Source organism: Lithobates pipiens, unplaced genomic scaffold (assembly GCF_037356315.1).
Source record: "Lithobates pipiens isolate NorthernLeopardFrog02 unplaced genomic scaffold, aLitPip1_a1.2 Scaffold_16, whole genome shotgun sequence".
NCBI lineage: Eukaryota > Metazoa > Chordata > Amphibia > Anura > Ranidae > Lithobates > Lithobates pipiens.
The window spans coordinates 568,142,855-568,165,976 of NW_027507748.1; the positions used below are offsets into that span (position 1 = coordinate 568,142,855).

Genomic DNA, 23,122 nt, shown 5'->3' on the forward strand with positions numbered 1-23,122 from the left:
CTGCTCCACACAGCAACCTCTCCCTATAGTGACATACGAAAGAATGTAAAATGGCGGCCAGATCAGGTCTATTTCTAAGTTAGGGGGGGAATGTCCAAGTGTCCATGTGCTGTAATGTCTCAATTGGCTGTCCTGTACCACATGATGGATGTGTCATCATAGGTCAAAGTTCTTTTACACAGTAAACACGCAAGTCCACCGGGGGAACAGCGGCAATAGTCCGCCGATCGGGCAGACCGCGAACAGCCAAAATTCGCCACGAACCGTTCAGCCATCCCTAATGGTAACTTCACAGACAGTATGTCCCCAATTGTGTTATCGGTTGGAGTGATCTCGTGCCAAAACAGTTCAACTTAGTTTCAGCTCTGGGCGAGAGGCAGAATCAGCAAGTGGCCATACGGTTTTACAGACTGGGATCCAAGGAGGTTAACTGAGTGGATTCCATTTGGTTCACGGCGTGGGGACACTGTCTAAAGTTACCACCTTGGAGATGGAGTACGTGCTCTGTCACTCAAGAGCCATTTGCTAATATTCAGGGGAACCTTTGGAATGTTTCTGTTATGAAGCACCCAGCACTTTATCCTGTTGCCATTTTTGTTAATGGACTTTATCATCTACATTCATAATTATTCCATGCTCCCCAAAATTACTATGAAAAATAAATGTTTACATCCAACAATTTCTATACATTTTCTCTTAAGTGTCAATCTGCCTCACACAAAAACCACACACACTTAAAAAAAAAAATTTTTATTTAGCAGAAATTCATACTAAAACCTATATTCACTGTAGATTCTATAAAATTGTCCCAACATATTGCTAAACTAAGGTGAAAAGGTCAACACCTTTCAGTAAGGCTCGGTTCACACAAGTCGCGCTCCGTTCTGTACTATGGAACCATTCTAATAGGAGCGACTCAAGTCACTCTGACTTAGAAAAAAGGTTCCTGTACTACTTTGGGGCGACTTCCATTGGCTTCTATACAGAAGTCATTTTGCAAGTCGCCGCTGATGGTGTGCAGGTCGCAGCGCTGCAAGTCGTGCCGCCCCTGTGTGAACCGAGCCTTAAGGTTACAGAGCACACGACAGAGTTACATCAGTAGTGAACCAAATTTGTTAAACTTTATGAATATCCACCTCTAAAAAGCATCGATACAAAAAAAATAAAAAATTCCTCCATTATGTCAAAGCAGCGTTTGTATATGTCCTAGGATTAACTAAAGGACCTTTTTTGCTACAAAAGGTTGCATTGGTTCCTGAAAAGGTAGCAAAAGATTTTGGGATTTTCCAGAAGAGTAGGTGTGCACAAAATAAATAGATTGCCATTAGTCTCTTGAACAGAATTACACATTTCCTTTTTCGTAACAGTCAGCAGTTGGTGCAAATCACATAAAGTATTCTTGCTTTTCCTCACTGGGATCACTCTTTTCTTGTAAAGCCTTATCTGCCTCTCCCTCTTCTACTGTCTCATGGGTACGGTAACTGCCTTTGTGTTTGTACAAATAGACTGCAATCAGTGCCAGCACCACAAGGATGGTTATGAACACAGCAGCTATCACACCTGTAAAAAAAAAAAAAAAAAAAAAAAGGGAAGAAGAATAGTCAGATTAACAAGTGTTTACAATATTGGGCATGCGAAATAAAACCAGCAATGCGTTTATTAAGTGGGAGTCGCACACACACACCAAAACCTACTAAACTAACAGTAGACTTAACTGTTTAGTGTAAAGTATATAAATATTATATATATTTTTTTAACTCAAGTGGAGTTTTTTCCTAATAAAGTCAGCAGCTACAAAAAGTGTAGCTGCCACCCCCCCCCCCCCCCCCCCCCTTTCCCATGGACCAGCTGCCCAAAGCCTTGGTTCTCTCCCCAGCCTCTTCTCTGCAGAGGCATCAGTGTGAAGCCACAAGCAGTAGTTGCATTGCACTGCCCTGCATGGCTGGGCAATCTTCTGGGACCTGCAAGGTGTCCTAGAAGATTGCAGGGAGAGAGGAGCTGCCTAGGCAGCGTGGGTGGAAGTGGGAGTTGGGTACCTGTCAAAACCAAGTACTGCAAGCCTTTTTTTGGTCAGTTCACCATTGTACAGGTTTGAAGTGGGCACTATGCAGATTACCTTTCATATCAAGAAAGCATTTAACATTTCCCTGTTGTGCATCTTTTGGAACACCAGAAAAGAACGGTGTTGGGAAAACTAAAACACCCTATAAATCAGGGATATGCAATTAGCGGACCTCCAGCTGTTGCAGAACTACAATTCCCATGAGGCATAGCAAGACTGACAGCCACAAGCATGAGACCCAGAGGCAGAGGCATGATGGTACTTGCGGACCTCCAGCTGTTGCAGAACTACAAGTCCCATCATGCCTCTGGGCGTCATGCTTGTGGCTGTCAGTCTTGCTATGCCTCATGGGAATTGTAGTTTTGCAACAGCTGGAGGTCCGCTAATTGCATATCCCTACTATAAATGAGTTTGTCTGCAATTACCTGCAATTACCGATGCATCAACATCCATGTCAGCAGAGCTTGCTGTTGCTTTCACAACTGGTGGGGGATGGTCTGCGTGGGGAAAAATAAATATTTAAGAATCTGCTTTTATACAATGCTACTATGAACAGTCTTCGGGCCTGTACTGGATGAGCTTTTGATTTGTGTCAATTGCATCAGTTTTAGATGCGTCAGAGATCATTCAAAAATGCAACAGGTGTAGTTGACCTACTTTGAGTTTTACATTTAATTTACATTGTACAGGATGCAAAGCCCACTTGAAGAAAACAGAAAGCTCCTTAGTACAGGCCCCTACTAAGGTCTACGAGATATCATAATGCATACCGTATGCACAACAGAACAAGGTTTTCAGGCTGAAAGCGATCCTTACCTGTGGTAAAATCTGCCATGTTGAAGGCAAGGCAGTCCTTTTGTAGTAGGTTAACCTATATTAAGAGGTTAGGAGAGAAACAATGTTAGTGATTTTTTTTCCCCTCCACTATAGAAAGTTTAGGAAATGAATTTGTGAGCACAAAAACATGGGAGTGGCCAGTGCCAAACTTCAGTCAGTAAAGTAGGACTATAAGCAGCTGTTGCAGAACTACAAGTTCCATCATGCCTCAGCCTTTGGGATTCATGCTTGTAACAGTCAGCCTTGCAGAACTACAAGTCTCATGATTCTATGCAACTGCTGGAGGACCACAGGTTGAGCACCCATGCTTTAAAGTAAACCCCCCCCCCCCCCGCCCCTTTATACCTCCATTTATGAATTTGAGGAGGTGGTACAGAAAATCTGTCTCTGCTAATGAGGCAGGTTTAGAAATGCATAAATGTTTTATCCATTTTGCAGAGTCATGGCTGGATGAACTTTATATTCCAAAATGGTAATTGAGGTCAAAAACGTAAAATTTTTATTTTTTGTTTTTTTTTAATTTTTTTTTTTAGAGTGCCTCGAGTACAGCCACCCCTTATTTTTCACATGAAATCTTTCAAACATAGGAGCATAAGCTTAGGTTGACATGAGGATTTGAAATCATAAAAAGCATAACAGAAGTGAATAAAAGACAGCTCACATTGAACCTTTGAGACTTCCACAGAGTGGCTTGAGGATCTTAGAGTGGTTGTGAACCCTTACAAACCAACCACTTTGACCTACAGTTAAGCCTAGATTAAGGCTTACCTGTAGGTCCAAGAAATCTCCTAAACCTACACGGTTTAGGAGATCTTTACAAAAAAAGACAGGTAAGCGGCTCGCAGGCACACCGAGCAGGCCGCTGCCAACAGCGATATGCTGTTAGTGGCGGCTCCCGTGAGCATGAGTGACATTGCTGCTCCGGCGCTGTGAGTGGCCAGAGCAGCGATACCCAGAAGATGGACGCTTCATGCTACAGCAGTGATATCTCTGGCTCCTGTCTCAGGTAAGTGACACATAATAGGCTACTATGCAATGCATAGCAGCCCATTATGCTTTACCTTTGCAGGGAGACAAAGGAAGTAAACCCATCAGAGGTTACCTGTGAGGTTCTCTTTGCATCAAACAATTCTTCTGGCAGTTGTGGCTGCAATCTTTGTCGACCTGACCTTAGCATTAAGAGATCCCTGAATGTTCCCACTTCCTAAACTGATTGAACAGTACCGACTGGCATTATCAAGACTTTGGAAATCTTTTTATATACATTGCCATCTTTATTACTTTGTTATGCAGGTCTTTTAAAAACACTTCTGCTCCCCATGGCTCAGGGCAGCCATGTGAGCTAGAAAAAACTCATTGACCGTTCATATATACACACACCATATAATTGCACACCAATTGCAATTTAAAAAAAAAAAAAAGCCACAGATGTGGGAAATTACCCTTTAATTGCCATTTTAACCTGTGTGGGTCAACTTGTTTGTCTGTACTAGGGCCAAACATTCCAGGGTACAGTTTTTTGGCATGGTCATTTTTAATATCCATGCCAATTCCTGTGATTTTATGCAAACCTTTAGCCACAACTGTATGTGACGCTGGAAAAGATGGCACCAGTTAAAGTTAAATCTAATTAAAGCAATAACCAAGCACCTCAAAACAATTATACAGACTGAATTTTGGCCTGTACAAGTTGTATAGCGCGATATCTTGTGTGTCAAAATTATCTAACCCCTTCCCAGCTTTTTTTAAATTGATATCCAGATAAAATTTTCATGGATATTTTAACCACTTTCAGACAGGACCATTTTTTTGCAGGCCAATGACCAGACCACTTTTTGCGATTCAGCACTGCGTCGCTTTAACTGACAATTGCGCGGCCATGCAATGTGGCTCCCAAACAAAATTGACTTCCTTTCCCCCCCACAAATAGAGCTTTTTGGTCGTATTTGATCACCCCTGTGGTTTTTATTTTTTGTGCTATAAAAACAAAAAAAGCGACAATTATAGAAATGCACTGATTCCTGTGTAAATGACACTGGCATTTAGGTGATAGCAGTGTAGGGGTTAAGTGTGTCCTAGGGGCGTGTTACTATCTGTGGGGGGCTGGGCTGTGTGTTAGTGAACACCGATATCTGCTCCAATCACAGGAAGCAGAGATCAGTGCCACTTGTTGCTAGGCAGGACGGGGAGATTCTGTTTACAATGGCATCTCCCCATTCTCCTTCCCCATGAGACGATCGCAGGTATCCGCGCTGCAATAGTCTGTGGGATCCACGGTGGTCCTGACCAGCACGCGCACCACCGCGCAATGGCAGGGCATCAAATCAACTGGACGTACCTTACACCAGTTTGCCTGCCCGTGTTATTCTGCCGATGTACATCGCTGTGCACCGGTCGGGAACTGGTTAATAGTTCTTGCCCAACTGTAGAGTCCTGGATTTATGGTTGTCCTGGAGGAGCATCATTTCTCTTAGACCCCTTTCACACCGAGGGAGTTTTACCGCCGACGCTATGGGCGGCGCAGTGTGAAAGCGATCTTAAATGTCTTTGTAAACCTAGAGAGTGTGCATGGTTACACCCACTGTAATTCTAACTTAAACTAGCTTATTAAAGACAAGTACCCAATAAAACAGCAAAAACTGATTTTATTTCCTACATGACAGAATTGCGGCTTCAAAGCTACTTTGATTTTAAAAATGTTTACCAAGTCATTTAATAGAATAGCTGCACCTTAATTCTTGTCTTCATACTGGACTAATTCAACTCAGAATTCATTCAGAAGCCCTTTTCATAACTTTTAAAGCACATGCCTAACAATTGACCTACAGTACCCATGCCATGGCTGGATAGGGCTGTCCCAATAACCTCAAGATACTACTTCACTGACCGAATTCCATTTGGATAATGGAGGGTATTTTTTTTCCCCTTCCCCCCTAGGGTATGCATGTAGATTGTTTTATCACACAAAAGTATTCAGACCCCCTTAAAATTTTTCACTGTTATTATTGCAGCCATTTGTTAAAATCATTTACTCCCCCCCCCCCCCCACCTCATTAATGTACATACAGCACCCCATATTGGACAGAAAAACACATAATTGTTGACATTTTTGCAGGAAAAAAAAAAAAAAAAAGCCATTTTTTTTAGGCCTCTCCAGAGATGCTCAATTGGGTTTAAGTCAGGGCCCTGGCTGGGAGTTTCAAGAACAGTCATCGAGTTGTGAAGCCACTCCTTCGTTATTTTAGCTGTGTTCTTGGGGTCATTGTCTTGTTGGAAGGTAAACCTTTGGCCCTGAGCCCTCTGGAGAAGGTTTTTGTCCAGGATATCGCTGTACTTGGCCACATTCATCTTTCCTTCAATTGCAACCAGTCGTCCTGTCCCTGCAGCTGAAAAACAACCCCGTCAGCATGATGCTGCCACCACCATGCTTCACTGTTGGGACAGGTGATGAGCAGTGCCTGGTTATCTCCACACATACAGCTTAGAATTGAGGCTAAAAAGTTCCATCTTGGTCTCAGACCAAAGAATCTTATTTCTCACCATCTTGGAGTCCGGGTGTTTTTTTTTTTTAGCAAACTCCATGCGGGCTCTCATGTGTCTTGAGACAAGGAGAGGCTTCCGTTGGGCCACTCTGCCATAAAGGCCCAACTGGTGGAGGGCTGCAGTGATGGTTGATTTGCTACAACTGTCTCCCATCTTCCAACTGCATCTCAAGCCACAGTGCTCTCCCTCTCCCCCCCCCCCCCCACCCCGAGGGTCTTTGCCCCCGATAGCTCAGTTTGGCCAGACAGCCAGCTCTGGTTATCCCAAATGTCTTTCATTTAAGGATTATGGAGGCCACTGTGCCCGTAGGACCCTTAAACACAGCAGAATTTTTTTGTAACCTTGGCCAGATCTGTGCCTTGCCACAATTCTGTCTGAGCTCTTCAGGCAGTTCCTTTGACCTCACGATTCTCATTTGCTCTGACATGCACTGTGAGGATGCAAGGACAGGCGTGTGGCTTTCCTAATCAAGTCCAATCAGTATAATCAAACACAGCTGGGACTCAAATGAAGGCATAGGACCATCTCAAGGATGATCAGAAGAAATGGACAGCACCCGAGTTAAATATATGAGTGTCACAGCAAAGGGTCTGCCTACTTAGGACCATGTGATATTTCAGTTTCTTTTAATAAATCTGCAAAAATGTCAACAATTGTGTTTTTTCTGTTAATATGGGGTGCTCTGTGTACATTTAATGAGGAAAAAACAAAAAGATAGCGAACTTAAGTTTTTCAATCTATGTTATAGATATAATATTTAAGTGGATCTGAATACTTTGTCCCTGGGGGGGAAAAAAAAAATAAAAAAATTCCAGTGAGTACCTAGCTTTACAAATCAATTCCAGGGGAGAATAGCTTCATGTATCCTACATGCCTAGGTGAGGCCGACCTCTGAACCAACATCCTCATGGGACAAAAGCCCAAAGGAGGAAGAGGCAGAAGGGACTAGCACTCCACAGCAAGTTCCCCATAGCCTGACAAACCAGTTGGTATCAGATATCTACAACACAGAATCATCTCTCTCTCTCTCTAGCACAGCCTGCTAGAGAAAGCTCAATTATTACATTCCTACTACACTTATATGCATTTTTGGTCTGAAAATTTCTCTCAAATACCCAAATCATTATCAGACACTTTAGAATTCTCTCGTTCCCCAGCACAACAAATTTACAAAATCATGTAACCTTTAGAACCAAGTACACAAATCTGTTGCATGGAACAGGGCTGTACCAAGACTAAAAAGTCTCCATACTTTAGACACTTCATGCAGATTTGGAGTTGATCTTACTTATTGCCAGGTGCACTTGTATGTGAACTGCTGGTAATTTTTTGAAAATCGGCCACAGCTAAAGGTTGGGATAGTAGGAACAACCTAATGCTGCCCACAAAACTGGTGCAACACTTGGGTTGTACACCCTGTCAGCAGGTCTTTGGAATAATCAAAAATTACTTCCACATCTCTCGCGGACAACCCAGCTGTTGTCCTCTTGAACCCGACTCCTCTATCCAGGAAATTATACCATAAAATTGCTTCAACATCTTCTAAAAATTGCTAGAGCCTGTATCTCTAGTGTGGAAACAGTCCTCGCCTACTGTCACACAGTGGCTTTCCAGAGCCAGACATACAACACTTGGAACTTTACTATTGCCCTAAGGGATGAATATGAGGAACATAGGGTTAAGGTCCTTTTTATACCTGAAGTTGAAAAGACCAAGAGGCACAAACTAGTGGAGTGCACTTTAACCACTTCACCTCTTGATGACTTACCCACTTCTTTCCCAGGCCATTTTTTTGTGATGCGGTACTGTTACTTTGACAACTGTATGGTCGTGCGACACTGTACCCAAAGACGTATAGAGCCCTTTTGATCACCTCTTTTTATGCTAGAAAAAGTATGACCGACAATTTTTTACTTTCTGTGCTAAAATACGTCCAATAAAAACGTAGAAAGATCAAATTTCTTCAATTTAGGCAATTATGTATTATGCCACTATTTTTTTTAAACCAAAAATAAGTTATAGCATCTACAAACTGGGATAAAAAAAAAAAAAAGTAAAGTAATGGCAGCGATCAGCAACTTATAGTGGGACTGCGATATTGCAGCAGACACTTGACAATTTTTTTGGGGGGGGAATAGTGACATTACAGTGATCAGTGCTAAAAATATGCACCGACACTGGCAGGGACGGGGTTAAACCGTGTGCCTAGTTAATGTTTCAGTGAAGGGGGGCCACCCCCCTTTACTAGTAGAATACATGCATCAGTGCTTCTGCTTTACAGAAACACAGGATCCATGTCTTTACTGACAGAATGACAATGACAATCTACACTTGTCAAAGCAGGATCCAGGTTAGATGGCATTGAGTCCATGTCGGCAGTATGCTGCCGCCGCCTGGCCCACATCTTATTGAAACGGTCACTCCCTGTACCGCGCTACCCATTCCTCCGCCTCCCTAATATCTTCCACCTTCTTGAACCACTCAGTGATGGTAGGAATCTGTTAGTGTTTCCAATAGATAGGTACTAGACGCTTAGCAGCATTTTAGAGGCGGGGGGAGTACACTCTTTGTGTAGAGGCTCAGAGGAAGGGCGGGAAGGTGCAGGAGAAAAAGCGATGGGGTGAAAGGGATCTCGATCTGCAGAGCATTTTTTTTTTATAAAAAGGTGTGAATGTCAACCCAAAATGTGTGTATTACAGGACAATCCCATCAAATATGTAAGAGTGTCTTTCTGGCCACAACCTCGCCAACAACGATCCGGGACAGAGGGGTAGATCCGGCACCCGATACCAGCAGGTCAAAAGTTTGTAGTTAGTTTCCTGGGGACACCTGCCTTTTTACACACACACACACACACACACACGTTTTAATGGCATGCCAGTCTTACATCTGTAAGGTTAAATATAGAGTTGGCCCACCCTTTGCAGCTATTAACAACTAAGTGTAGCAAAAAAAAAAAAAAAAAGAAGGAGGAGTTTTTTTTTTTATCATGCAAATAGTATATATCAAAAGTTAGGTGATTATCCTTGTAGGGGGTTGGATTGCAATGTAAAAAGTATCCCAAACAGATGGGGACAAGAAAAGATGGGGCTTACTAAAGGCAATACACATGCTAGTACTAGATCGTTTGAGAGAGGAAAAAAAAAAAAAAAAAAAAAAAAAAAAAAAAAAAATTAAATATAATTGTTGACAAAATTGCCAACTAGTCCAGATGGGCTAGTCCAGTGTTGGTGAACCTTGGCACTCCTGATGTTTTGAAACTACATTTCCCATGATGCTCCACTACACTGCAGAGTGCATGAGCATCATGGGAAATGTAGTTCCAAAACATCTGGGGTGCCAAGGTTCGCCATCACTGGGCTAGTCAATAGCTGCCACAGAACATAAAAAAACAAACAAAATACTGCTCACAGGAATGTTTCTTCCAGAAGTGTATTTGTTTGGTCAGACACTGATGTTGAATGAGAAGGCCTAGCTTGCAGTCTCCGCTCCAATTCATCCCAAAGGTGTTCTACCGGGTTTAGTTTAGGACTCGGTGCAGGCCAGTCACGTTCCTCCACCCCAAACTCACTCATCCACATGATATTGCCAAAGTGGGGAGGGAGATTAAGATGTGGGGTTGTTTTACAGAAGTTGGGCTTGGTACCTTAGTTCCAGTGAAGGAAACTCTTAAGGTGTCAGCCTACGAAGACATTTTTGGACAATTTCATGCTCCTAGCTTTGTGGGAATAATTTGGGGATGGCCCCTTCCTGTTCCAATATGATTACGCACCAGTGGGGTGAAGGAACTTGACCGACTGGCACAAAGTCCTGACCTCAACCCGGTAGAGGTGGGATGAATTAGAGCAAAGACTGAGCCAGGCCTTCTATCCAACATCAGTGCCTGACCTCACAAATGCACTTCTGGAAGAACGGTCAAACATTCCCATAGACAAGGTAAATATAGTAGCAAGTCCTAGTTGTAATATTGGAACACCCAAGAGGATAGTGTGTGACCGGTCAAAATATATTAATACATTAAAATGTTTGTTGGCCAATGCCAGAAGTCTGCCAAGCAAAATAGGCGAGTTGGAAGCTCTGGTGCATCAGGAGAGCTATGATGTAATCGGTATTGCTGAAACTTGGCTTCATTCCTCACATGACTGGGCTATTAATATTCCTGGCTATGCACTCTTTCGGAAAGACAGAGTAAAAAAGGAAAGGTGGAGGGGGTCTGTCTGTATGTGAGAAAATCTCAAAGCGAGTGAGAAAGAGGACCTGGTGGGCGGAGAGTGTGATGAGTCTGAGGCATTATGGGTAGAACTGCATACAGATACGCGTAGTTCAAAGTTAATCATTGGAGTTTGTTATAGACCACCCAATGTTAATGAGGAGGTGGAGACTCAGCTCCTTGCACAGATAGAAAGGGCTGCAAGGGCTGGGACAGTGATAATAATGAGGGATTTTAACTACCCAGAAATTGACTGGGGTAATGGCACTGCTGGGACAGTTAAAGGGCAAAAATTTGTAAACCTATTACAGGACAATTTTATGGTACAGTTTGAGGCCCCAACTAGGAATGATGCTCTGTTGGACCTGGTAATCTCAAACCATGCAGAACGTATTACTAATGTTCAGATAAAGGAACATCTGGGTAGCAGTGACCATAACATGATTTCATTTGGTTGTTAGCTGTAAGCAAAAAATCACATACGGGAAAGATAAAAACACTTAATTTCAAGAGAGGAAATTTTCCAAGGATGAGGGCTGCTCTCCAGGACTTAGACTGGGAGAGAATATTGGCACCAATGGGCACAGAACAGAAATGGGAATTCTTCAAAAAGCTTGTTTGTGATCTCACGGCAAAGTATATTCCCATGGGCAATAAGTTTAACCACTTTCAGACCGGACCATTTTGCTGGTAAATGACCAGAGGTCTTTTTACAATTTGGCACTGCGCTGCTTTAACTGGTAATTGTGCGGTCATGCAATGTTGTACCCAAACAAAATTTGCGTCCTTTTCTTCCCACAAATAGAGCTTTCTTTTGATGGCATTTGATTGCCTCTGCGATTTTTTTTTTTTGCGATATAAACGTAAAAAGACCGAAAATTTTGAAAGATATTTTCTACTTTGTTATTAGAAAAATCCAATAAACTCAATTTTAGTCATACATTTAGGCCAAAATGTATTCAGCCACATGTCTTTGGTAAAAAAAAAAAAAGTCAATAATTGTATATTTATTGGTTTGCGCAAAAGTTGTCACATCTACAAACTAAGGTACGTTTTCTGGAATTTACGACTGCCTATCTCATTTCTTGAGGTGCTAAAATGGCAGGGCAGTACAAAACCCCCCCAAATGACCCCATTTTGGAAAGTAGACACCCTAAGGAAATTGATAAGTGGCATGTTGAGCCCATTGAATATTTTATTTTTTTGCCTCAAGTGATTGAATAATGACAAAAATTTTTTTTTTTTTTTTTACACAAAGTTGTCACTAAATGATATATTGCTCACACATGCTATGGGCATATGTGAAATGACACCCCAAAATAAATTCTGCTGCTTCTCCTGAGTACGGGGATACCACATATGTGGGACTTTTTGGGAGCCTAGCCGCGTACGGGGCCCCGAAAACCAAGCACCGCCTTCAGGCTTTCTAAGGGCGTTACAGTTTTGAAGGCCATAAAATGCCAAGATGGCACAAACCCCCCCCCCCCCCAAATGACCCCATTTTGGAAAGTAGACACCCCTACACTAGTGAGACTAGGTAATAAATGGCGGGTGCCCTGAAACTATAAAAAAAATAACTAACCAACCAGCGTCACCTGTAACAGTTATATGGTGATCACTGGTGAAAGGGTTAACTAGGGGGCAATCAGGGGGCTTTATGCGGTAGTATATGGGGGTCCCTGGCGCTATAAAAAGCTGCGGCGAACCTAAATACCTACCTGCCTAACTAGCGTCACCTGTGACACTAATACAGCGATCAGAAAAACGATCGCTTATTAGGCTGGGTTCACACTGGAGCGATACGGGAACGCCACGAATCCGCGGCGGGTTCCCGCATCACATGCCTCCCAACGGCAGTTCACACTGCCCTATGCGAACTGCTGGGAGTGTCAGTGAAATGTTAATGACACCCCCAGATCAGTTCGCATATCGCAGTGCGATCTGCAAACTCGGATCGCATGGTGTGAACACCCATGCGATCCGATTCTGCTGCGGACCAAAAAAAAGGGTCCCGTGCGAGTTTGCGGCGGGTGCAACACGAATTCAGCCATACTATCTGTATGGCTGAACTCGAATCGCACAGAGATCGGATGCGATTTGCACTGCAGTGCGAATCACATCCGTTCTCATAAACCGCTGCAATGTGAACCCAGCCTTAGTGACACTGGCGACGGGGGGGGTGATCACGGGGTTAAACCTTTATTGGGGGGGTTAGGGGGGTACCTTAGAACTAAAGGGGGCTAACCCTAACTGCCCTAACAGTTATTACAGTCACAAATGCAAAAAAAAAAAAAAAAAAGCAAAAAAAAGACAGACATTGGTGTCACTGTGACTGGGGGGGGGCAGGTGTGAGTGTGCCTGGCATGTTCTACTCTGTAGTGTCGTGTTGGTGCAACTCACCGATCCTCTCTCCTCGGTGTCGGAACGAAAAATACCGACACGGAGGAGAGATTACATCACTTCCTCTCCTGTGTTTACATTACAGGAGAGGAAGTGATGTCACGGAGCATTTTCATTCGTCGGGAGCGATCGCGAGGGGGTGGCCATGAATGAATGGCCGTCCCCTCGTCCGGGATCGCTCCCGAACGAATACCGACCGCCGCAGGCATCGGGCGGGGGCCCGGTCGGGCCCCCGACCAGGCAAGGACGTACATGTAAGCCCTTATGCCTGCCCGTGCCATTCTGTCGACGTACATCGTCGTGCGGCGGTCGGGAAGTGGTTAAAAATAAAGCCGATGTGGCTCACGGGCAAAGTTAAAAAAAAAAAAAAAAAAAAAAAAAAAAAAAAAAGAGCTTTCAAAAAATATAAAAATAAAAGGAACACTAGTGTCATTCAAATGTTACAAGGAATTATTTTTTTTTTTATTTTTTTTTTAATTAATGTTTATTGAAGAAGAGAGGCATGTACAACAGCATATCAAGCAATACATAACCAATACCGGGGACAGTGTTATTACATCTTTAGGTACAATGGGTCAGAAAAAGCCACTGCCCACGAGGCTCTAGCCCTCAGAGGCAGAGACCACCGCTGCTGGAACACGCAGCCTCCGCGGTAAAACAAATACACCCATCTCTTCCATTTTTAAAGGAGAGAATACACTAAACAAAGAAAGAAAGATTAAAGAAAAGGAAGAGAGAGATAGAGAAATAAGGGGGGATGCGGGAGAGGGGAGGGGAAGGAAGGCAGGTCCACCTCTGATAAACAATTTCCAAAATTACAGCAGAAACTTTAAGAACAAGAGATATGATCACATCACATTGGTTGAGACATTATAGCTGCATAGCTAGAGGAATATTTAAAGGCGACCCAACAGGTCCAGATCTTTGTCGCCAGCTCAGATTTACCCCGGAGAGAGAGAGTCATGTCCTCCATGTAATAGGTGGTATCCACGTTGAGTAACCAACGCTGGAGTGTGGGGATCTTCCTCAGTTTCCAGAACTGTGGGATGAGGGTTTTGGCGGCGTTTAGGAGGTGCGGTGTGATCGACCTTTTATAAGGGCCCGTTGGCTTTCCCGTGCAGTGGAAGAGAACGTACCACGGATCGTTAGGAACTTCCCAACCCTGGATCTCTTTAATCCAGTATAGAACCGCCAACCAAAATGGGCGGATCCTCGGGCAGTACCACCAAATATGAGCATGAGTGGCTTCCTCCCCACACTCCCGCCAACACATTGGGGAGGACTGAGGAGAAAACCTGTGTAATACAACAGGTGTGTAGTGCCACCTGGTCAAAAGCTTATATGCCATTTCTGATGCTTTAGAGGATCCGGAGGATGTGTGAGCCAGGGTCAAGATTTGTGATGTCTGGGACGGTGATAGATCCGTATGCAGCTCCCTTTCCCAATACCGTAGGAACGTGGGAGTGCCAGTAGAAGTGAGGGACAGCAGAGCCTGATAAAAGTATGAAACCGGCCTCTCAGTCGGGCTAAGGTCGGCAAATAAAGTTTCCACAGGAGTAAGCTCTGCCAGAGAGCGCAAGGGTTTTGGGAGCAAGTGAACAAAGTTCAACAGTTGATGATGTTTCCAGCGGTCCATATAGGATATGGGGGGGGGGAGAAACTACCCATGATGGAAGAAAGTGACAAAACGCCGGAGGGGCCGGCGAATTGGTGTAGGTAGATGCAATTGCCCAGCCGCCAAGGATGAATCTGAGGGTCCATGTTACCTGGTGGGAAGAAATCATGACCCACCAAGGGCATCAGGGGGGAGTTATACAGCCAGCCATGCGACCTACAGATAGAGTCCCATACCATCAAGGATGAACGCGTTAGCGGTGACGTGGTAGGCAAAAGAGTCCGGAATTTCCTCGGGATCCACATCAGTGTGGAAGGTTCAGCGCCACAGAGATCCGTTTCTAAATTTACCCAAAGTTTCGTGTCTTTGCAATATTTCAAATCTGAAAGCCTAGTCAGCACAATGGATCTATAATAAAGTTTAAAGTCTGGCACTGCTAAGCCACCCTTTACATTTAGGGCGGGTGAGAAGGGATCTAGGCAGTCTGGGTCTTCTCCTATTCCAAATGTACCGATATACCAAAGACGACAAGATAGTAAAAAATCCCACCGGTATCCCAAACGGGACCATCTGAAGCAAGAAGAGCACCCTGGGCAGCAAATTCATCTTAACCAGCCCAATTCTGCCCAACCAAGAATGTCGTAGCTGGGACCATTTCTGGATATCCGACCCAAGTGTGTTGAGCAGGGGTAGGAAGTTAGCACGGAAAAGGGACGATAGGGAGGGCGTAAGCTGAATGCCTAAATATTTCATGGAGTGCAACTGCCAAGTAAAGGGATAGTTCCGTTTCAGGTGAGACACTTGTCTGGCAGGGACAGAGATGTTTAACAGTTCCGATTTGGACATATTAATTTTAAAATTCGAGACCAAGCCATAGGCCGAAAACTCAGACATAAGGTTGGGGAGGGTGATCAACGGTTGTTGTACATAAAACAATATATCATCAGCGTAGGCCGCGTATTTGTGTTCCGTCCTACCTATCGACACGCCATGTATACTCGGGTTCCGCCTGATAAGGGAGAGAAAGGGTTCCAGGGAGATCGCAAATAAAATTGGCGAGAGCGGGCATCCCTGTCGGGTGCCCTTGTATAAGGTGAAGGGGTCACTAAGGGCGCCATTAATCTGTATCTGAGCCGTAGGGCAGTGGTACAATGCCGATATCCTAGAGCGCAAAGAGGGACCAATGCCCAGGTGCGCCAGCGTCGCCATAAGGAAGTCCCAGTCCACCCTGTCAAACGCCTTCTCAGCATCAGTGGAGTGTAACAGGGTGGGCTGGGAAGTCCGCCGCACATACGCCATCAGTGAAAGCGTGCGGAGAGAATTACCCCGCGCCTCCCTCCCAGGGATGAATCCCGTCTGATCCCGTGAGATCCACTGTGGTATCAAGGGGAGCAGCCTGTTTGCTATAGCTTTAGAGTAAATCTTCGCATCAATATTCAAGAGCGAGATAGGGCGGTAGCTCGCGCAGTCACTAGGGTCCTTGCCCGCCTTAGGCAATACAGTGATGTGGGCATGAGTGGTCTCCAGGCGAAGGTCCCCGCCGGTCGAGGTCACATTAGCATAATTGGTCAAGTAAGGGAGCAGTATGTCAGCGTACGCTCTATAATAAGACACCGTGAGGCCGTCTGGACCCGGGGCCTTACCACAAGCCATGCTTTTCATGGCGCCCAGAAGCTCCGCAGCCGTAAACTCACCCTCCAAAGATGCCAAAACCTCCCCTGGAGAGCGTCGGGACGGCGGCACGGGCCAGATAGTCACTAATAAAGGCGTCCCCGTGTATCTCCATCTTGAACGTCCCGGTGCACCTGATACAGACGCCGATAAAAGTCCCTGAATGTCCGGGCTATTCGGGGGGTATCAAACACAAGGTCTCCCGAGGGGGGTCTTAACTTTAGCAATAAACGCCGCATTTTTACGCTGTCGCACCGAGTTGGCCAACAACCGACTGGGTTTATCCCCCCCACTCAAAATCGGTGGGCTACTATCCGAGAGCGTCGCTTTTGGTCCAAATGGGAGGGACTTCAAGGTCTCCCGCTTCTCCGTCAGGGCGTGGAAAAGGGCCGGAGTCTGGTTCAGTTTATGCTGGCGTTCTAAGTCCGTAATGTCACGCAACAAGGTAGACTGGTGTAGCATGCGCTCCCTCTTTTTCCTAGAGCCCAATTCCATGAACTTACCCCTAATAAACACCTTGTGGGCCTCCCATAACACGCCCCCGGCGAAATGTCAGGACTTACATTAGTCTTAAAATAAAACTCTAAATTGTCGCCCATCACCTTTTTATCTGCCTCCTCTGTTATCAAGTCCTCGTTCAATTTCCAGTTAGTGGATTTCAGGGGTATGGATTCTACTTTGAAGGTTAAGGAGATCGGTGCGTGATCGGACAGGGGGGAGGAGTCAATGCTTGACTTCACTATGAGCGGTAGGTGTTGGTGATCAATGAAACATAGAGCGATTCTAGAATATGTTTGGTGGACGGAGGAAAGATAGGTAAAGTCCCTTTCCCGCGGGTGATTAATTCTCCAGACATCCATCAACTGCAGGTCATGGAGCCAAGAGCGTATAAACCGCAACCCTCTGCTAGATAGCGAGGAATCACCCCTAGGAGGTGTCTAAAGTAGGTTCCAGGGGAACATTAAAGTCGCCCACCAGTAGGATGCATCCACGTGCAAAACTCCGCAGGGAGCTGAGTGTGGAGGCAAGAAAGCTCGCTTGATTCTTGTTAGGGGAATATAAAGTGGCCAGAGTACACTGCATGCTGCCCAGGGTGCCCCGGAGAAACAGAAAATGTCCCGCAGTATCACTCAACATTTCCTCAAATGTGAACGCGGTTCCCCTACGGATCCCAATGGCCACACCCTTTGCTTTAGGAATGTCGGAGAGGCTGTAGTACCACATGGGGTACTCTGGTGAATGTAGTCTAACTAGGGTCGTCTGCGTGAGGTGGGTCTCCTGGAGGAAGACCGCGTCCCCCCGCAAACGGTCCAGCTCCCTATATAAGTTATGTCTCTTCCCCGGGGCATGAAGGCCCCATACATTAAAAGATAGAAGGTTCACAAAAGGAGGAACCGCGAACACCATAACATTACCGATGCAGCACAGAGGCGGACCGCCCCTGGACAGGGGGGGGGGGGGAAGGGGATTAGAAGAGGTGGAGGCAGCAGACAAGAGAGGCGAAAGAGAGAAGGAAAGGAGAAGGAAAGGAAACAAGAAAAGGAAAGACCCCACCGTAGTGGGAAAAACAAAAAGAACCAGAAAAAAAAAAAAAAAAAAAAAAAAAAAAAAAAGCTGTCTGATAGCAGCTAGTAGTGCACACATTTTCATGCCGTGCGCGAGCGGGGCACATGACCGCCACAGGGCCCCCGCGCCCCCCACCCCACCAGGGGCGCGGACGCCAGGGCCCCACGCCGGGCAGCCCCCGCTCAAAAAAGAGGGGACGGGACTCGGGCAACCGGGCGCAAACCCCACCTTACAGGTCCGAAGCAGCGCCCCGCGGTCCGGTGCCGACACCTAAACACAAAAATATATAAATCAAATCATCCAATACATAAAACAGTAAAATGCCTGCCTAGAACAATATAAATCTGAAGCTAGGGCGGTAAAGCCCATAGGGGGGGAATACCGTAAGCCCACCATGTTCAAAGGGCAAGGGGAGGGAGAGAAAAAAGTGAAAACGCAATTGAATGAATCATATGAGAACACAGGCAACACCAATAGAGGACTCAGAACAAAAAAGAATAAAAAAAAAATAAAAAAAAAAATTATAGCAATGTCCAGCCTCAGGCAGGGGCCCCCAAAGAGGCGCCAGGGTGCGAGCCACACGGCCATGGGTGATCCACCCACGGCCTCGCAAGTTCCAGTTGCCTTCAGAAGTGGCCGACGTCCACATACAATCCTGGTAGGGAAACCCTCCCACCTCGATCAGGCGGCATATCCCCCAAGAGCAAGTAGTCACCCAGAACAGGGAAGCAAGCTGTAGGGCATAGTGCCGGTTCAAGGGCGGTAATCAGGTGCAGAAGTGCGGCGGGCACGGCTCACTCTCTGCCAACCCTGGTCGGCCCCGGTGGGCAGGGGCGGAATGCCGTCCTGCCAGCCAGGCAGATCCGGGACAGCAACATTCACATCATTGCAGAATTTGGGCAGATCCTCCGGGAAGCGAAGTATTGCGGTTTTGCCATCCCTAGAAGCGATCAAGGCAGCAGGGAAGCCCCATTTATACTTAATGGACGCCGCCCGAAGCAGTTCCGTGAGGGGACGCAGAGCCCTGCGTCGATCCAAGGTTTCCTTTGCCAGATCCGGGAAGGATAACAGTGCCCCATCAAAATCAAACGGTGTAGCTCCCCTAGCCTTCTGCATAATCAGCTCCTTGTCGGGGTAATGGTGGACCCGGCATATGACGTCCCGTGGGAGATCAGTAGTAAGGTTGCGGGGCCTGAGCGCCCTGTGCACCCGATCAATCTTCAAGGGAGCATCCGCAGCTCGACCCAGAAGACTGTTGAAAATGCCTCGGACGGACGGAAGGAGGTCATCGTCTCCGGTCGCTTCGGGAAGACCCCGGATCCGAACGTTATTACGTCGGTTGCGATTCTCTTGGTCTTCGAGCTTGTAGACGGTCGTACGATGCGAAATGGCAAGTTGACGTGTAGTCGCCTGTAAGGCCCGAATAGCGTTCGCATGACGGTCAAGACGTTGCTCCGATTCGTACCAACACTTGAGAGAGATCCGATCGGACTGCGGAGACCTCCTTCTTAATGACCCGCTCGAGGTTCAGCAGCATGGCGGCCAGGTCAGAAGTGGTAGGTAGGCCGCTCTTCCGCCGGTGCGGCGCTGAGGGTGGATGCCGATCTGCTTCATCTCCCGAACCCGCCGAGGATTCGGGCGAGCGCGACCTCCGGTCCGGCCCATCGCGGGAGGCGAGGTCCACTCCACCACGCGGCTTGCAGCCTAGGTCGTCCTGCTCCTCCGCCTCGTCCGGTTCCACGGAGAGGAACCGTTTAATCGACCCTGTGGATGCACCTTTCTTGGGCAGAGACTTGCCCGTCCGCCGACCCATCTTCCAGGTAGGAAATTGAGGACTGAGTGGATGATTAATTGTAGTTTTATCGATGTCGGCCCCCGGAGCTCACAGAGCACACGTCTGCTCTAGCACATCGCCAGACCACGCCCACTACGTTACAAGGAATTTAACAGAATATGTAAAAAGGAAATCAAGGATGCAAAAATTCAAAATGAAAGACAGATTGCAAAAGACAGTAGGACAAACCCCCAAAAATTCTTCAAATATATTAATAGTAAAAAGGTTAAGTCTGAGCATGTAGGCCCTTTGCAAAATAATCTGGAGTGGGTGACTGGGGACAAAGAGAAGGCTAACTTATTAAATACTTTCTTCAGCTCTGTGTATACAAAGGAGCATGGGGGAGCTCATGTCCACAATGGGGGTGGTACTGACGCAGCCCCTAATCCACAATGGCTCATAAGTGATATGGTCCAGAAATATTTGGACAGAATAAAGGTGGAGAAAGCACCTGGACCTGATGGCATCCACCCACGGATCCTAAAAGAATTGAGCTCTGTAATTTCAAAGCCATTGTATCAAGTTTTTTTAGGGACTCATTAATGACAGGAATAGTACCACTGGATTGGCGCAGGGCCAATGTGGTGCCTATATTTAAAAAGGGAACAAAGTCTTTACCAAGTAATTATAGACCCGTTAGTTTAACTTCTATAGTTGGGAATATACTGGAGGGATTAATAAAAGACCACATAGATGAGTTCTTGCAGGAAAAAAATATTTTGAGCAACAGACAGCATGGATTCATGAAAGACAGGAGTTGTCAGACTCTGACAAACCTGATTTCTTTTTATGAGGTGGCAAGTAAAACCTTGGACAGAGGGGTGGCGGTGGACGTGATATATTTGGATTTTGCAAAAGCGTTCGATACTGTTCCGCACACATGGCTCATGTGTAAGGTAAAGTCTACAGGTTTGGAAACATCAGTTTGTAGATAGAAAACTGGCTAAAAGACAGAATTCAGAGAGTAGTGGTTAATGATTCTTACTCTGAATGGTCTAAGGTTATGAGTGGTGTACCCCAAGGTTCAGTGCTGGGACCCTTACTTTTTAATATCTTTATAAATGATATTGGGTCTGGGATCAAGAGTAACATTTCCGTCTTTGCAGATGACACCAAGCTATGCGGTGCAATAACGTCCTTACAGGATGTCACCAATTTACAAGCAGACCTCAATGCTCTGTCTAATTGGGCGACTATGTGGCAGATGAGGTTTAATGTTGAGAAATGTAAGGTTATGCACTTGGGGGCTAAGAATATGCATGCATCATACACGCTAGGGGGAGTACAACTGGGGGAATCCATAGTGGAGAAGGATCTGGGGGTTTTGGTAGATCATAAACTCAATAATAGCATGCAATGCCAAGCTGCGGTTTCCAAAGCGAGCAAAGACTTTTCATGTATTAAGAGAGGTATGTACTCCAGAGAGAGATATAATTTTGTCCCTGTTCAAATCATTAGTAAGACCTCATCTGGAATATGCCGTTCAGTTTTGGGCACCAGTTCTCAAAAAGGATATCGGGGAACTGGAGAAAGTGCAGAGAAGGGCAACCAAACTGATAAGAGGCATGGAGCAACTCAGCTATGAGGAAAGATTAGAGGAACTGAATTTATTCACTCTTGATAAGAGGAGATTTGATCAACATGTACAAATATATAAGGGGTCCACATAGGGAACTTGGTGTTGAGTTATTCACTTTAAAGTCAACAAAGAGGACAAGGGGGCACTCTTTACGTCTAGAGGAGAAGAGATTTCATCTCCAAATACGGAAAGGTTTCTTCACAGTGAAAGCTGTGAAAAATGTGGAATAGACTCCCTGCAGAGGTGGTTATGGCCAGCTCAGTGGGGGGGGGGGGGGATCAGGAAGGAATTTTTTCCCCTGCTTTAGCAAATTGGATCATGCTCTGCTGGGGTTTTTTGCCTTCCTCTGGATCAACTGTGGGTATAGAATTGGGTATATGGGCTGGTATGTATGTATGTATGTATATTTTTTTTTTTGGTTGAACTGGATGGACTTGTGTCTTTTTTCAACCTGACTAACTATGTAACTGACGCTCCTAAAACTTGTGGACAGCCTTCCCAGAAGAGTTGAAGCGGCAAAGGGTGGGCCAACTCAATTGAACCCTACAGACTAATGCTGGGATGCCATTAAAGTTAGTGTGTGTAAAGACAGGCATCCCGATACTGTGTGCGTTATACACACACCCCCCCCCCCCCCCCCCTTTTAGCAACAAGCCATGTACACGTGTTCCTGAATGCAGGGCATTCTGTGTCCAGGATCACAACAACGTCATGCAGTCTCCATATGTTGACTAGAAATTCCGCTGCAAGTGCCCATCTACAAATATTTAGACACACACACACACACACACACACACCCCCCAACACTCGTCTCCCCTGCGTACTTGCAGCAACTGCAAGAGGTTTGTGATTGGATGCGTGCAATTAGTTGTTCTTGGATGTGTATGGAATGAATCAGATATGAATTGGTCGCAAGTATGAAATTAATCCTATACGAATCAATAGCATGAAATGAATCTGATAAGAACCAGTTGTAGAGTATGAAATTAATCCAATATAAAGACAGGAAACATGCGAACGATACCCGTAATGCTGGAATGACGGGTGCGAATCAATGCATTGTTGGTATGAGTGGATTCAACTCAAGTGACAAGTGTGTGAAAGTAAATTAGTAAAATGTTTGCCGTGATGTAGGCACGAATCGGCATGTTGTGACTGCGATAAACGATGAGTCGGACGAAAAGCGACAAGTCGAACTGTGGAGCATGGAACAAAATAAGACCGAGCCAACTGGGGACAAATACCACTGGGGCACACCGGAACAAATCAGTGCATCTTGGATGCGACCGATTCGAATCAAGGAGCGGTATATAACAGAGGCACAAGTCGGTCATGCCGCCACTCCAGACTCTGGAGCATGCACTGAAAGGAGGCCAAAAACCACTGGGGCACACCAGAACGAATCGGTACACCACGGATGCAACTGGATTAGAATCGAAGCGCGGTATGTGACAGTGAAATGATTTCACTTGCCATAACAGAGGCACAAATTGATCATGCGACTGACCACGAATCGGACTCTGGAGCATGTACCGAAATACCTGGGGCGCGCCGAGACGAATTAGTGCATGATGCGACAGGATTCATATAGGACCGCGATACGCGACAGTGAAATGATTTCCCATGACAGACATGAATCAGAGAACCGAAACCCGACTCGAGCATGTACTGAAATGAGGCCGTAAACAACTGGAGCACACCAGAACGAATCGGTGCATCACAGATGTGACTGGATTCGAATCGGAGCACAGTGACAGTTAAAAAAAAAAAAAAAAAAAAAAGTGGTTTGCCATGACAGAGGCACC

At 45.7% G+C, this 23,122-nt stretch overlaps 1 protein-coding gene across 3 annotated transcripts in view; it reads right to left on the bottom strand.

Annotated features, from left to right (window-relative positions):
• Positions 1-734: 734 nt before the first annotated feature.
• SMAGP (small cell adhesion glycoprotein) overlaps positions 735-23,122 on the bottom strand; it is a 53,276-nt gene continuing 30,888 nt past the window's right edge. For all 3 annotated transcript variants that reach the window (XM_077483687.1, XM_077483686.1, XM_077483688.1), the window contains exons 2-4: positions 2,879-2,933; positions 2,488-2,559; positions 735-1,560 (exon numbers count right to left, since the gene is read on the bottom strand). In XM_077483687.1, coding sequence (XP_077339813.1) covers positions 1,385-1,560; positions 2,488-2,559; positions 2,879-2,897 — 267 coding nt within the window. In that variant the 5' untranslated portion in view covers positions 2,898-2,933 and the 3' untranslated portion in view covers positions 735-1,384. The remainder of the gene's footprint in view (positions 1,561-2,487; positions 2,560-2,878; positions 2,934-23,122) is intronic.